Below are 14720 nucleotides of genomic sequence, written 5' to 3' on the forward strand. Positions count from 1 at the left end.
TCCCAAATCTACCTATTTTCTTAAGAAAATCTTTCAATATTATCATCTGTTATATCAACTCCCTTCTGAGTTTTCTATGTTTATCTCTTTCCTATTATCTCATTCTAATCACTTCAATTTATCACTTCAGGGTCTAATATACTTAATAATGTCTATCCTTAGTTTTATGTACGCACACACAAACACACACACATATGTATTTATGCAACAAGGTAAAGATAAATATTATTGTTTATAATCTACTGTAGAATCTGTAACCCTCTTAATTTTCTAATTTTTTCTTAATCCTTTAAATAAATCAGTTAATTATAATCCTAAATATAATAGCTTATATAGTAAACATATAATTCAAGAAATATAAATATTCCTCCATTGAAATATATTAGTTATTTTCTTATATACTATATCTTATGAATATCTTATAGCTCAATTAAATCTGTATGAATCAGTTAATTAATTATACAACAAATAATTAATTTGTTGTTCCCATACTAATATCCAAGGTATCAAAATATGAAAAGGTATGAAGGGTATATAAGATATAAAGAGTGTGAAAAGTGTAGCAATCTATGAAATAGGATACGTAAGTTAATTCTTCTTACAATCAGCTATATATGTATATATATTGTTATTTTTTAAAACAAATTTAATACTTAGAAATTATTCAGCTTTTTTCTTCTTTCTTCCTTCTTTTTCCTTTCTTCTACACACCATCGTTACTTTCCCCATTTCCTTTTTCATCAGCTGTTTTTAACTACTTAGTAACTTTCACTCTCAAATTGCAGTCATTGCTCTATCAAAATGATTCTGCTCTCCGTTCAGCTACAGTTCTCCAATAAAGTTCCAATTGTTATCTCTAATGTCCCTTTTCTGCTCTGCTAGTAATCAGTCGAAATCATAGAAATTTTATTCGTAGGGTCTCAATCTTTTCTTCCATTGCTCGCTCTCTCAACTGTCAAACTGTTCAATTGTCTCTTCCTCTCCCTTTCGCTCCGCTATCCCCTGCCAATTCACCGCTGTGTTCACTTTCCCTGGAGACTCCCTCTGTCAAAAATCTTTCACGGGACTCTCTTCTCTCACCTCTGAAACTGTCCTGGTCTGCCGTTTTTTTTTTTGATGTCTTGTGTTGATCCACTTTCTTGCTTCCTGATCGAAGCTGGCTGTCACGGCTTCGGACCCACCATAGATGCCGGGTTTCTTATGCTCCGGATTCGAACGGCTTCCCCTCATCACAGCGGGAGGTTGCTTTCCTCCACGCTGCTCCTATGTTTCCCCTTCTGATTCGTGTATCTCTCCAAGATTCGCGATGCCTCTGAGAGCTTCCAAGCACGAAAATTCAGATAAAGGGTTGCAGAGATCACTCTCCTGCTCCACTCCGCCATGACCTCACCACCAAAAGTCTCTCCATTGTTTAAATTTCATTAGACTTGAGTGATATTATAAAGTGACCATTGTAGCAGACTGGAAAAATCTAAAGAAGGGATCCTTTTTCTAATGGGGACCACTGTAGAATCATTTGAAGGTTGACATATTCCAACTTTTGCTCAGGAACTCAAGCTGGGATATTAATGCTTAATAGAGATATTTTTAGTTGCCACCAGATTTAACATCAGTGCTGGAACAACTCAGCAGAAAGGCAAAAATAACCTTAAGAAGTGTTACCCTAGATCTCACGCACATTTGGTGGTTTTCTCAAAAGTATTACAGAAATAGTTTGCTATTACCTTTTTCTGCTATTCCTTTGACTTCCCAATTGGAAAAAACTGGTACCAAGATATAATACTGAGGCAGCTGTTTTATGTACAGGGGTACATAAACTGGCAGCTCAAGTTTACATTATTCATCAATGGAAACAAATATTCATAACTTTTTCCCTGTAGCAAGCTTGCTCAAGAGATACATAATACTATGTAACACATAGGAAATGGCTGTGTTGTTGTTGTTAGTCCGAAGAAATGTCCGATCCATTGTGACCGCATGGACAATGTTCGTCCAGGCCTTCCTGTCCTTTACCATCCCCAAGAGTCTGTTTAAGTTCATGCTAACTACTTCAGTGATTCCATCCAGCCACCTCATTCTCTGCCATCCCCTTCTTTTGCTCTCCATCGTTTCCAGCATTAGGCTCTTCTCCAGTGAGTCCTTCCTTCTCATTAGGTGGCCAAAGTATTTAACTTTGGCTGTATGTGTATGTACCTATAAAGGAGAATATTTGTTGGGCTGTTTGCTGTTAGCTTGTTTGGCAGATCCTTGATTAGCGTATTTACTTCTTGATTTGCTTTTTATTGATGAACAATCAGATGAGCATAGATTAACATCAAGACTAACAATCAACTATGTAAGTATATAAATACATTCTATATCTTCCTAAAGGCTTCTGAGCTGGCAAGTTTTAGTCTGGAGACTGCATAGAGACGAGCATAATAAACATACATTTTATATCTGTGTTTATACTATTTTATACTATTTGTGTACTCAAGTAGCATAAAAATGCAGAAACTACATTTCTAGGAGAAAGCACACAAAAATGGCAGGAGCCATTACAATCGTATGGAGCAATGTGTGATGGCTGCTTTTTAAAAATCCTGAAGGGTGAAGCAATCCAGGATACTATTTTTCAATATTAAATTATCTGCAAGTTATTGTAAGGAGAGGAAATTACCATTTTCCTGTTTTCTAAGCAACCTAGGAATTATTCAAATAATTTCCCCTTATATGAATGAAAGGGGCACTTGGGCTAGGAAATTCTTCAAATTATAAGTGAGTTCAACTCTCTTTAATTGCACAGCTAATACAAGTATAAAGTATACTATAAACCATGGCATATCAGAAATTTATGGATCATTCATGGCATGGTATTGGTATTCCATGTTATGAATTATCCATAAATTCCGTTGAGAATTCTGTTTTATTCTATAACTTCTTTTAAACAGTATTAAGCTGATTTTAAGAAATAATGGACCCCATTAAAGTAGTGAAAAATAAAGATACGTATTGATGTCAGGATGTATACAGGTAGATATTGGCAAAAGCACTCCAACACAAAACTGAGATATAGTGGGTCCCACAATATTGATGAAGTATAAAACAATACAAAAATTGTTAGATTTTAGTGTAAATCACAAGAAGTTTCTAATATAGTCAAAGTTAAGAGCAGCAACCCCCAATCATTTGGGCACCAGAAACCCATTCTGTAGAGAGAGGTTTTTCCACGGACCGAGGGGGTTGTGGTTTCATGTGCTGCCTGCATCCCACAGAGAGGGCTTTGCTTGTTTGCATGGCCCATCTTCTGGCATGCCTCAGCCTAGTGCCAGTCCATGGACTAGGGTTTGGGAAGCATTTCTTGTGTGGAACATTACAAACAGTAAGTGTAAGAAGTTTATTTTTATGAAATTGTGTACCATTTAAAAAGCAAACATTGAACAGACTAATTAGCTAATGATAAATTTTATTTGGGGGTTCTAAACCTATGCATGTGCTTTGTAATTTGTTTTGTACATACAAAAATGTACAGAATCATAATAATGGCAACTATAATATTGACAATTGCACCACTCTTACCTATTATTTTTTGAGCAGTTATTAGTGGTAGATAATTTGATAATTTTGCCTTCTTTTTAATTATAGAAGAAATAAACTGAACTTCTAATATGCTTTTAGAAAAATAGAAAATTCCAGCCACTTCATTGGTACACTAACAAAAGAGAAGGGAGAAGTACATTAATGGGAAAAAACGTTCTCTAGATACTAATTGGACATAAGAGAGGCACATAACATTTTAATATAAGTTAAATCTTTAAGCCTTCAAATAAAGTGATGATCAACTATGGCATCGTAAAAGTTGTACATGGTTGTTTGTGTAGATATGTACTAAATACATGACAGTCTTAAAAATATCAGATTAAGCAAATTCTTAATGAAAACACTAGCTGTTCTAATAAAAAATGCAAAGCTTTATACAATATTGGAGTCTTAAACTTAGTGCAACTTATCAAAAAGTTTACTAAAGATTATAGTCTTTCTCAAAATCCCATGTTAAATCTAATATAAGGAGCTTGAATTACAAGTTAAACTCTTTAAGACTTTGGTATAATTTTGGATTTTGCAATTCAGATATAAAATTCAGTAAATCAGGCTTTATATACTAAGCATTAAAATGATTATTTCCATACTAATCTTCTGAATAAAATATCAAGGGCAACAGAATTAATTTTAATATTCTTAAATGAAATAAATGGTTATAACACTAACATTTAACGTATCTTCCTAAATACTGGTACTAGCTGTTACGTCAATTTAATTTTCCTACAGACATAGCAGAACATTACTGTTGATGGCTCAGGACCCCAAGCTTATATGTACATCCTAAACAATTACAGGATTGGGCTATTAAACATATACCTTCTAAGCAAGCAAATGAATATATGTGGAACGGACCTAAAGTGTATAAAGCTATTTTCACAGAGTCATTGTTGTGATCTAATATTGCAATTTATATTCTTCCCACAGAATTATCTGCAAACTGACTCAAAATTTTAATTCACTGCATCAGATAACTGCACTAACTCTTTTAAAATGCTGCTATGCATTTTTCCTTTCTAAGAATAGTATAGGTTATTGCACAAATGTATTTTTGATTATGTTAACACTTGTTTCCTTATTTACTGCTTGCATAGAAATATGCTAAAATTACATTTAAAATGCTATATAAAAAGTAAGAAATGTTACTTTTAAAAGTAGTGTCCTGAGAATAGTACAAAATTAATTATACAAGCCCTGCACTTTTGTTTTATTTGCAGCATCTATTCCCAGTCAAAATCTGTTTCACATGAAATTGTATTGACAGTTTTTCCACAAAAATATTTTAGTAAATTGTTTATAATTTGCATTTAAGTAATCTATCCAATTATTTTTTGAGACTTTCACACGAGTAAAATAAGACTAGTTCAAAATAATTACACTACAAGGCCTATTTTAGCACATAGAAAATTTTGAAAGCTTTGTACATTTTTATATTTTGGTCAAAAAAATTAAGTGTACAGTTATTACATTTTTAACAAAAACAAATTTCAAACTCTTGATTTTTTTAAAAAATATAAATCTATACTATTTATCATACATTAGAATAGTTTTCTTTTGCAACTTTTTCTTATTTATTTCACAAATGAAAGCTAAACGCTATGATTCAAATGCCAGCGGAAGAATAAGCATGTTTGGATTAAATGAAAACAAAATTTACTGAGAAAATAACATATGTCAATTTCCTGTGTTTTACCGATGATTTAAGCATAGATGATTTTATAACCCCCACCCAGATTATTCAATTATCCTATGCAACATATACTTAAATTTAGTTTCATGGAGATATATATATATATAAAAACTTGGTTCAAGGAAAAGACTGCCAAACCGATAGCAGTCATTCAAGCATGAAAAGTTCCAAGACAATCTTTTGTCTTTTAATTCTTCACGCTAAAGACTGAGTTCAAGTTGTAAAAGTGAACAAACTAGATCTCAGGAAAATATTAGCAATGGTGGCTCATCTAGTAGCATTTCTTCCTATAGCAAATCTCAGTATAGCATTGGTATCTGCTTATGTCAAGTATGTTTATTTTACACGAGTACAACCCATATATAGTTAGAATAAAGAATTTGGCAACTGATTGTTCTGTCAGGCTAAAAGAGATGATATTATAAGGCTGCTTTATGGAATGGTCTTTAGAAATTAAGCAATAAAGACCATGCTCAACAACATGGAATGAGGCATTATTATTAATTAAGAACAAACAGTACTCAACAAAATACATAATAAATATTTACTGAATCATCAAAAACTATTCTTATGCAGAATAAGAATGAACTTGCTAACCTTTAAGGCATTAGTGCATTAAGGACTATATCTCCAAGAAATAAATATAAATACCAGGAAATATTACTATAGGGCTACCTGTACAATTATACTTGATAATATTCTATAATATTTTACAAGTGCTAACAGCACTTTAGAACACATATTTCACATCAGTTTTCAACACTTCACCAAATGAATTAAACCGATCAGGCAAAATTCTCATCTTCACTGTCCCATCAGCTCCACAGGAGAATATATGATTTGCTGGTCCTGTCTCAATCTGCATGACACCAGTCCCAAGATTTCTGAAAATAGATTGTCTAGAATGTTCATTGAGGAAAGTATGGAGAAGACTGAAATTAGACAGACACCATACCTAAAATGCAAACAGAAAGAGAAAAAACAGATTGTGATTTTGAGTTGATATCCCTAAGTTTGATAAATATGCTTCAATTATGTAAACACTCAGATGCTTTAGTTATGGTTCTTTTTATGAGCTCAATTAAGAATGGAAATTAAAGATGAATATTTAAATAAGTAATATTTTTTAAAAGTTAAGGCTAAGAATAAAACAAATTAGTACACATTTTAAATAGGACATATACCTGTCCTTTCTCTTAAATATTGCCATCTTATGAGAGCTAGGAAGCATGCCATTTTTGTGGGAGTTCCACCCTGCTCCCCCAGCACTGGGATGACGCGTGCTTCATTAGATGCTTGACTTGGAGCCAGGTTGTTATTTTTAATGTATTTGTTTTTATAGTTTTAATAAGGATATTATGTTATTTTAACTTTTGATTGGAAGTTGTCCAAGTTTGTTATAAAGTGGACAGTTATATGAATATTTAAATGAAATAGTTCTCAAGAATGTTATAATGAATATATAAGAAACTACTCTTATACAAATTAACAAGATGGAATTTTGTAATGTATGACCTTAATATTTCCTTCTGCGGATCCTGTAACAAAATATTCTTCTGTAGGATCTACAGCAATTGCTTTAATAGGAGAATCATGACTTTGGAAAAACTGTCTCTGTTGCTTTTGACGAAGATCTATTAAGCAGGTGTAGCCTTTTCTTCCACCAGATATTAATAGCTGGTGTTTGGGGGCATATGCCAAAACAGTTGCTCCAGTATCATGACAGGTAAATGCTGAAATATAAAAAAAATAAAAGAAATTATAATGTAAATAATATTCTATTACTATTGAAGATATTTATTACATGATACTGTTAAATAAAGCATCAGTACTGAATTATTGGATGCATCAACTTGATTTTGAATTAGATCAATGGAAAACATTTGTTAGAAGTAGGAAAAACTCTTTTTGACCTTGACTATTTATGGATCTTTTGAAACCTTCTTATTCCATACATATAAAGCTATAAGTTTGTGAATCCATTTAAATTTCAATATTTCTGCATAATAATTACCTGAAATGTGATCTGGTCTCAATGCAAGTCTTAAAACTAGATAAAGGAAACCCAATTAAACAAATGAGTCAAAAAACATGATATTATTCGTTTATTTATTGAGGAAAATGATCCAAAGCTGCTTGTTTATGGCAAAAGTAAGCAAACCTTTTGGATTATCAGTTCAGTTGAAGGAGAAATTAGAGCCAGGTGGTCAATGGGATGATAGTCAAGGGTGAGTGTGGGTGGAACGAGACAACTTGCCACAGCCAATAGCCATGGCCAACGTGCTGCAGAACAACTTACAGCAGGACACAACAATTGAATTGAATTTAACAATGCAATTTAATTATTTAAGATAAATAAAAAAATATTTTAATTTTTGTCATTCACATTTCATTCAGTCCCTCCTATGGCATCCTTTCTTTAATAATTCTATTATACCATATTTTTTTTGATATTGGTATAACTCTTGTCCTGCAGCGAGTTATCCTGTGGCAAGTTGGTCATGGCGAGCTGTCCCACAGTGAGTTGTCTGTGGCAAGTTGGCCGTGGTGAATTGGCTGTGGCAAACTGGCTGTGGCGAGTTGGCTGCAGTGAACTGTCATAGACCTGAGTGTGGGAAGTCCTGCCTTATCTTAAGAACAGAATTCTAAATATTCTTCTTGTCTAATCTTCACAACACATATGAATAGAATATAATTCTTTATTGGCCAAGCGTGATTGGACACACAAGGAATTTTTCTTGGTGCATATGCTCTCAGTGTACATAAAAGATACATTCGTCAAGAATCATAAGGTACACTTAATAATAGTCATAGGGTACAATACAATCGAATCATACTAGGAAACAGTCAATATAAATCGTAAGGATACAAATGACAAAGTTACAGTCATACAGTCACAAGTGGGAGGGGATGAGTGATAAGATCGATACTAATAGTAATGCAGACTTTGTAAATAGTCGAACAGTGTTGAGGGGATTGTTTAGCAGAGTGATGGTGTTCGGGGAATAATAGTCCTTGTGTCTAATTTTTTTGGAGAATAAAAGTGAGGGACAGGCAAGATTCTGTTAATACTGGTATTATTAACATTACTACTTTAATAATGAAATGCATTAAAATATAGGTAGAACTAGTATTCTTGGCTTATTTGTTTCTCGATTCACCCAAGGCTAACAATTTTGAGAGCTTCTGAAAAAGAATTGTTTATACTCACCATGCTGGAATGGTTAAAAAAACTACAAAGACTTGGGAATGCGCTAGTCCACCATCAGGCAGATCTATTCAAATGAAGGCAATTCAGTACCACTGTTACCCTCCCCAAGAAAGGGTAATCAACCAAGATCACGCTATGAGCAAGGTGTGTAATTTTCTGGGAGACTTAAAAAAACACCAGGGTAATGCCCAAGGAATTAAAAACCTCTCTTGCACTGTTCGTGAGATTATCATCAGAAGAAGACTAAATAAAAATAGTGTGCATGATAGGTTGGCAGAGAGAAAGCCAGTATTCTCTAAAAATATGCTATTATCTGCAGTTTGTGAAAAAACATGGATAAGCCAGAAGACTATTTGAATAATTTTCGATGGACATATGAGACCAAAGAATAACTTTGGTTTGAATGGAGAAGAGATCAAATTATATGTCCTATTTATGAAGAAATTCTGAAAGTTCAAAAGAATTTGCAAACTTTTAAGCACCACTGTATATAATGGAAATAATTACCTTTCCTATACAAGATAGTTTGTATTACACAACAGTCATACATACAATAATTCTACACAACAGAAAAAGTAGGCCAAATGAATTTAGCATCTGTTTTTGTATTCAAAATTAATTCAAGTTTTTTTAAAATTATAATTCGCTGAGGATTCAGAGTTAAAACATTGGGCGGCAATTATATTATGGTAGGCTGAAATAAATTATGACTAACTGTTGTGTGTGAACTAAGTCAATCTATTCTACATCTACTAGAGATGATGCCAGACAAATCTTATTGCATTCTTTGACAAAGTGACAAAATTAGTGGAATAGAGAAATGCTGTGGATATAATTTACTTGGACTTCAGTAAGGCATTTAATAAAATAGACCATAACCTACTACTTTAAAGAAAGAAAAATGTGGGTTGGACAACATCATCACCAGAAGGGTTCATAACTGGCTGACCAACCACACTCAACATGTACTCCCCAATGGAACTGCATCTACATGGAGGGAAATATGCAGTGGAGTGTCCCAAGATTCTGTCTTAGGCCCAGTACTCAAGATTCTGTCTTAGGCCCAGTACTCTTCAACATTTTCATCAATGATTTAGATTAGGGGATAGATGGGGAAGTCATCAAACACTACAGAAGATAGGTTTAAGATACAGAAGGATCTTGACAAACTTGAACGTTGGCTCTTATCTAACAAAATGAAATGCAATGGTAAAAAAAGTAAGGCAAGAATGTCTAAATATGCAGGTATAATATATATATACTATACTATATTATTATATGTTATAATATAAAAATGGAACCTGGCAATTTTTATAGTAATTATGAGTGAGAACTTGGAATCCTTGTGGACAATCACTTAAATATGAGCCAGCAGTGTGCTGCAGCTGCCAAAAAAGCCAAGACCTGAGGTGCATTAACAGAGGGGTAGAATCAAGATCATGTGAAGTGTTAATACCACTTTATAATGTCTTGATAAGACCACGCTTAGAATATTACATCAAGTTTTGGTCATCACAATGTAAAAAGGATGTTAAGAGAAGAGCAACAAAGATGATTAGGGGACTGGAGGCTAAAACATGAATGGTTGGTGGAATTGGGTATCCCTATTTTAATGAAAAGAAGGACTAGGGGTAAGCAGTTTCAATATCTAAGGCAGTGTTGGTGAACCTTTTTGGCATCTTGTGCCGAAATTGGAGTGTGTGCGGAGGAGCACCAGAAACTGAAAGAGCAGTTCCCCAGCATGTGAGCACAGGTGCGATGGAAACCGGAAGAGCAGTTCTCCTCCATGCTGCAGCGAGTCCCCAGGATGGGTAGACTCCTTCTGACATCATTAAGCTGGGTCTGTACTTGTATATATAAAAAGCCAGCCCCTCAGAGAATCCCCAGCTTTGACTCAGCTTCTTTAAGTCACAAGCTGTGTCTCTGAAAGCATTAGCGTTTTATTCAGTGATGTTCTACAGAAGCTACCCTTGCTTCAATCAGGGCATCTGGATCTGGAGAGCGGGGCCCTGTTCTCCTGCAATGTTGGGATAAACATTTTCCCAAGTGCTGCTAGGCAAGCAGGGAAGCGTCTGAGACCTTCCCCATAGCTGCAGTTTGTCCAATCATAAAACTGATCGGCAAACTGAAAACAGCCACCCAGCTGATCGCGTGGGAGGCATCTCTTCCTTCTCTGGCTGATCTGATCGCTCGGGGCTTGCAATAGCTTAAGGACCGAAATTCACTTCTTGGAGCCATCAACGAGCAGTGGCCATCTTTGACTGCAGTCTCTTCAGACACGAGGTGAGCGGCCATTTTAAGTGGCCTGGCGGCCATTTTCAGGGCTCCAAAGACCCAATTCCACCCTCTGCCATCCTTAAGCACTTTTGAGAGCCATTATTTCAATGCTTAAGCCTTGCTTATTTAAAATGGACCAGGACAGTGCTCATGCAGAGTTTTCCGCCCAAGTGGAACAGACCCTCCAACCCACTAAAAGGAAAAGACGCAGGCAACGTACTTCTTACAGGGAAGTGGCTGCAAAAATCAGAGCTAAGTCTCTAGCCCCTAAGAAGACAACTAGGCTGAGTTGAAGGCAGAGAAACGCAGACATGCAGCTCTAGAGAGACAATTTAACAAGACTATTCAACAAATGAGAGGGCAACTGCAACAGGTTTCCCAGCCAGCCGAATACCAGGGTTTCCAGAGAAGCCCCCCAGGGGAGGGGAAGTTGTTCATGGAGCCTTTGGACTCCCCCTGTCTGGACCTCGGGGTTTCAGCAGTCTGGGCCATATTTCCAGCAAACTTCTGGGCCCTATGTCCCCTCTTCCCTCCAGAGTTCAGGCCTCCCAGATCAGGCCAGAAGCCACCTTCATGTCCACTGCAGCTGGCCTTCGGCCCTCCTTTGATAACAGGTCCAGGGAGATACAAGATGTTGTTTCCTTAGCCATTAGACAGGGATTGGCTGAAGGTTTTCAACAGATTCTTTGGCCTCTGGAAAGGGTTCAGGCCCTTCTCCCTTCTCAATCTATGGCTTCCTTACCCCTGCAACGAGATTTCCACAGACCTCAAGACCTCAGAGTCCATTCTTCACAGGCAGAATTGGAGAAGTATGAAGGGGAAGAGGGCGTCTCCCTATCTGAACACAGTTGCTCCTCTCATTCAGAGTGCGAGATCTGTGGTCGCAATCCTTCAGAGGAAGAAGTCTCTCATCCAAATCAGCCCTCCTCTGCATTAGTCTTTAAACCAGCTCTCTTTAAATCCCTACTTAGCAAGGCCCTGGTCATTGCCAAGCTGTCACCTGAGGAAGCAGCACCTGAACCACAAGGGGAACCCTCCGGGCAAGGAGACTTGCTCTTCTCCAAGCCGGTAGTACACACGGAGGTTTTGCCTTCTCTCCTTTTGTTTCTTAACATGGTCAAGGAGCAGTGCGCTTCCCCTTCAGCAGGTCCTTGTCCATCATCTTTGGACAAGCGGTTCTACAATGTTAGCAAATCCCTAGCCAACACCCTTGCAGTGCCCTCAGTAGACACTCTGGTTGTGGCATCATTCTCCTCTTCCGGCACTCCCACCGAGCCAGAGGATGTCCTTAAACCAGAGGACAAGCTTTCCAAACAGACACTCAAGTGCAACCACCAAGCAGCTGCGTAGGCTGTTTGGACTTCGACTGCTGCATCGTTTTTCACGAGGGCATCTCTACGATGGCTGCACCAACTGCAGGATCAATTGCCTGCCTCTGACCTCAGGTCTCATCAGGACCTTAACAAATTATAGCAGCGGCGGAATTCACTGCGGATGACACCCTCAATTCCACCAAATTTGCATCAAGAGCTATGGCATCTTCGGTGGTGGCAAGAAGGCTTCTGTGGCTCTGAAATTGGCAGAAGGAGTCACACCGCAAATGGACGCTGGCCTCTGCCCCCTGTGCAGGAGACAAGCTTTTTGGCGAGGCTCTAGAGCCATATCTCATTGAGATCAGAGATAAATGTAAAATTCTTTCCTCCTCAGGGAAAAAAGCTGACTATCGCCTAGCTCCTTATTGGCCACCTGTCTTTTGGGCGGAGTCCACCTCCCGCTTTCCTCGGCCACAGAGGGCGTATTCTCAGTGCCAACACCAACATCAAGAACCACCTGGCAGACAACCTTCTGCTGGTAAACGGCCCTTTCAGGAGGGAGGGGGTCGTGCCTTCCATCGCTCTAAGTAATACCTCGTTCTCTGTACCCATCGGAGGTCGCTTAGCCTTCTTTGCCTCAAAATGGGAGGAGTCAACGATGCCTGGGTGCTCAATACTGTTAGGTCAGGGCTACAATTGGAATTTCTATCGTCACCCCCAGAATTTTTTTTGATTTGTCCTGTTTCACGGGATACTTCAAAGAGAGCCCTTATGAATTTGGCCATTCAACACCTACTCGACATAAGGGCTATTCAACCAGTTCCCACCTTACAACGGGGACATGGATTTTACTCTCGTCTTTTTGTTGTTCCCAAAGTCTCGGTGGGGTGGGGGGTGGGTAGCGAGCCATCCTTGACCTAAAATTGCTCAATCAATTTTTCCAATACAGGCGATTTAAAATGCAGACACTGCATTCTATCTTAGAAAGCGTTCGGGAGGGTGACCTCCTCTCTTCCATTGATCTCACAGAGGCTTACCTTCACATCCCAATCTGGCCTCATCATCGCCAGTTTCTCTGCTTCTGTTACCAGAATGCCCACTTCCAGTATCGAGCCCTTCCCTTCGGCCTCTCACTGGCTCCAAGGGTCTTCATAAAGGTTCTAGCAGCATTGGTGGCTTCTGTTCCAGTAAGGATCCAATGCTACTTGGACGACATGTTGATACTATCCTCCTCCATCCACTCGGCCCATCGGGACTTGCAAATTACCCTGTCTTGCCTCCAAAGCCACGGGTTTTCCATCAACACCAAGAAGACCATCTTTCACCCATGACCAAACTGCTACACTTGAGCAGGAATTTAGTCAACCAGGCAGAATGGTCCATTCCTCCATTCCTATTCAGGGATCTTTCCCTCAGATTCGAAACTCCGGAGGTAGATCTCTTCTCCACTTCTCAAAATGCCCAAGTCAACAGATTCTTCACCAGGTTTCCTTGCCAGGGAGTGGAGGGGACCAATGCTCTACATTGCAAATGGCCCGCGGATCTCCTCTACGCCTTTCCCCCTCTTTCCATTATTCCAGCAGTCATACCCAAACTGTTGGCGGAAAGAGCGGAACTAATTCTTCTGGCACCCTATTGGCCAAGGAGGACCTGGTTTGTGGACCTGGTCAACCTGTCTGTGGCTTCTTGGAGGATCCTGACCCATCTCATCTCCCTGCATCAAGGGGCCCTGATACATCCGGAGGCCCAGTGGCTGAAGCTGACCGTGTGGCGCTTCAGCAGCAGCAGCTAAGGGAGACTAATCTCCCAGACGGGGTTATCCTCACCATCCAGGCGTCTTGCAAACCTTCTACAATGCGCCTCTATGATATCACCTGGAGGGTTTTCTCCCAATGGTGCCTCAAGAAGGGGCTCTCTCCTTCCTCAGCCCAGTTGGTAGAGGTTCTTAGATTCCTTCAGAATGGTTAGAGAAAGGTTTAGCCCCCAATACCTTACATCACCAGGTAGCAGCTCTCTCCTCAGTTCTTTCATGGGGTTCACTTCCTTCCTTGTCCCATCACCCCTCGGTCAGGAGATTTTTGAAAGGGGCTTCCAGCCTACACCCTTTTGTGTTGCACAGGTATCCTTCATGGGACCTTCATTTGGTTCTTAATGCCCTTACAAAGCCCCCTTTTGAACCCCTTAGAACAGTGTCTCTCCAATTCCTAACTCTAAAGGTAATTTTCCTCGTTTCTATCACTTCAGCCAGAGGGGTGTCAGAACTGGCCGCCCTTTATCAGGCAGGATCTTTGCATCTTTCACAATGACAGGGTTGTTCTCCGTCTGGACCCCTTCTTTATCCCAAAGGTTAACACTTGGTTCCACCAGTCCCAAGACATTGTGTTACCTGACTTCTGTCCCGTTCCACAACATGACTTAGAGTGCAAGTGGCATACTCTAGATGTCAGAAGGGCTCTTAGAATTTACATCAAGCGCACTTCCCTTTTTATAAAGACAGAAGCCATGATTGTCTCCTTTTCACCCTCTCACTTGGGGAGCAAGGCTTCTTCTCCTATTAGCAGGTGGATCAGGACATGCATCGCACAAGCCTACAAAGAGGTGGCTCTTCCGGTACCCCGTGGTCTAATGGCACACTCTACCAGAAGTGCGG

General features: G+C 38.6%; 1 protein-coding gene across 2 annotated transcripts in view; it reads right to left on the reverse strand.

The window, feature by feature from the left end:
• Positions 1-3428: 3428 nt before the first annotated feature.
• DMXL1 (Dmx like 1) overlaps positions 3429-14720 on the reverse strand; it is a 78972-nt gene continuing 67680 nt past the window's right edge. For both annotated transcript variants that reach the window (XM_026720329.2, XM_087926915.1), the window contains exons 43-44: positions 6785-7002; positions 3429-6224 (exon numbers count right to left, since the gene is read on the reverse strand). In XM_026720329.2, coding sequence (XP_026576114.2) covers positions 6000-6224; positions 6785-7002 — 443 coding nt within the window. In that variant the 3' untranslated portion in view covers positions 3429-5999. The remainder of the gene's footprint in view (positions 6225-6784; positions 7003-14720) is intronic.

Source organism: Pseudonaja textilis, chromosome 2 (genome assembly GCF_049901715.1).
Source record: "Pseudonaja textilis isolate UNSWEBS1 chromosome 2, rPseTex1.2, whole genome shotgun sequence".
NCBI lineage: Eukaryota > Metazoa > Chordata > Lepidosauria > Squamata > Elapidae > Pseudonaja > Pseudonaja textilis.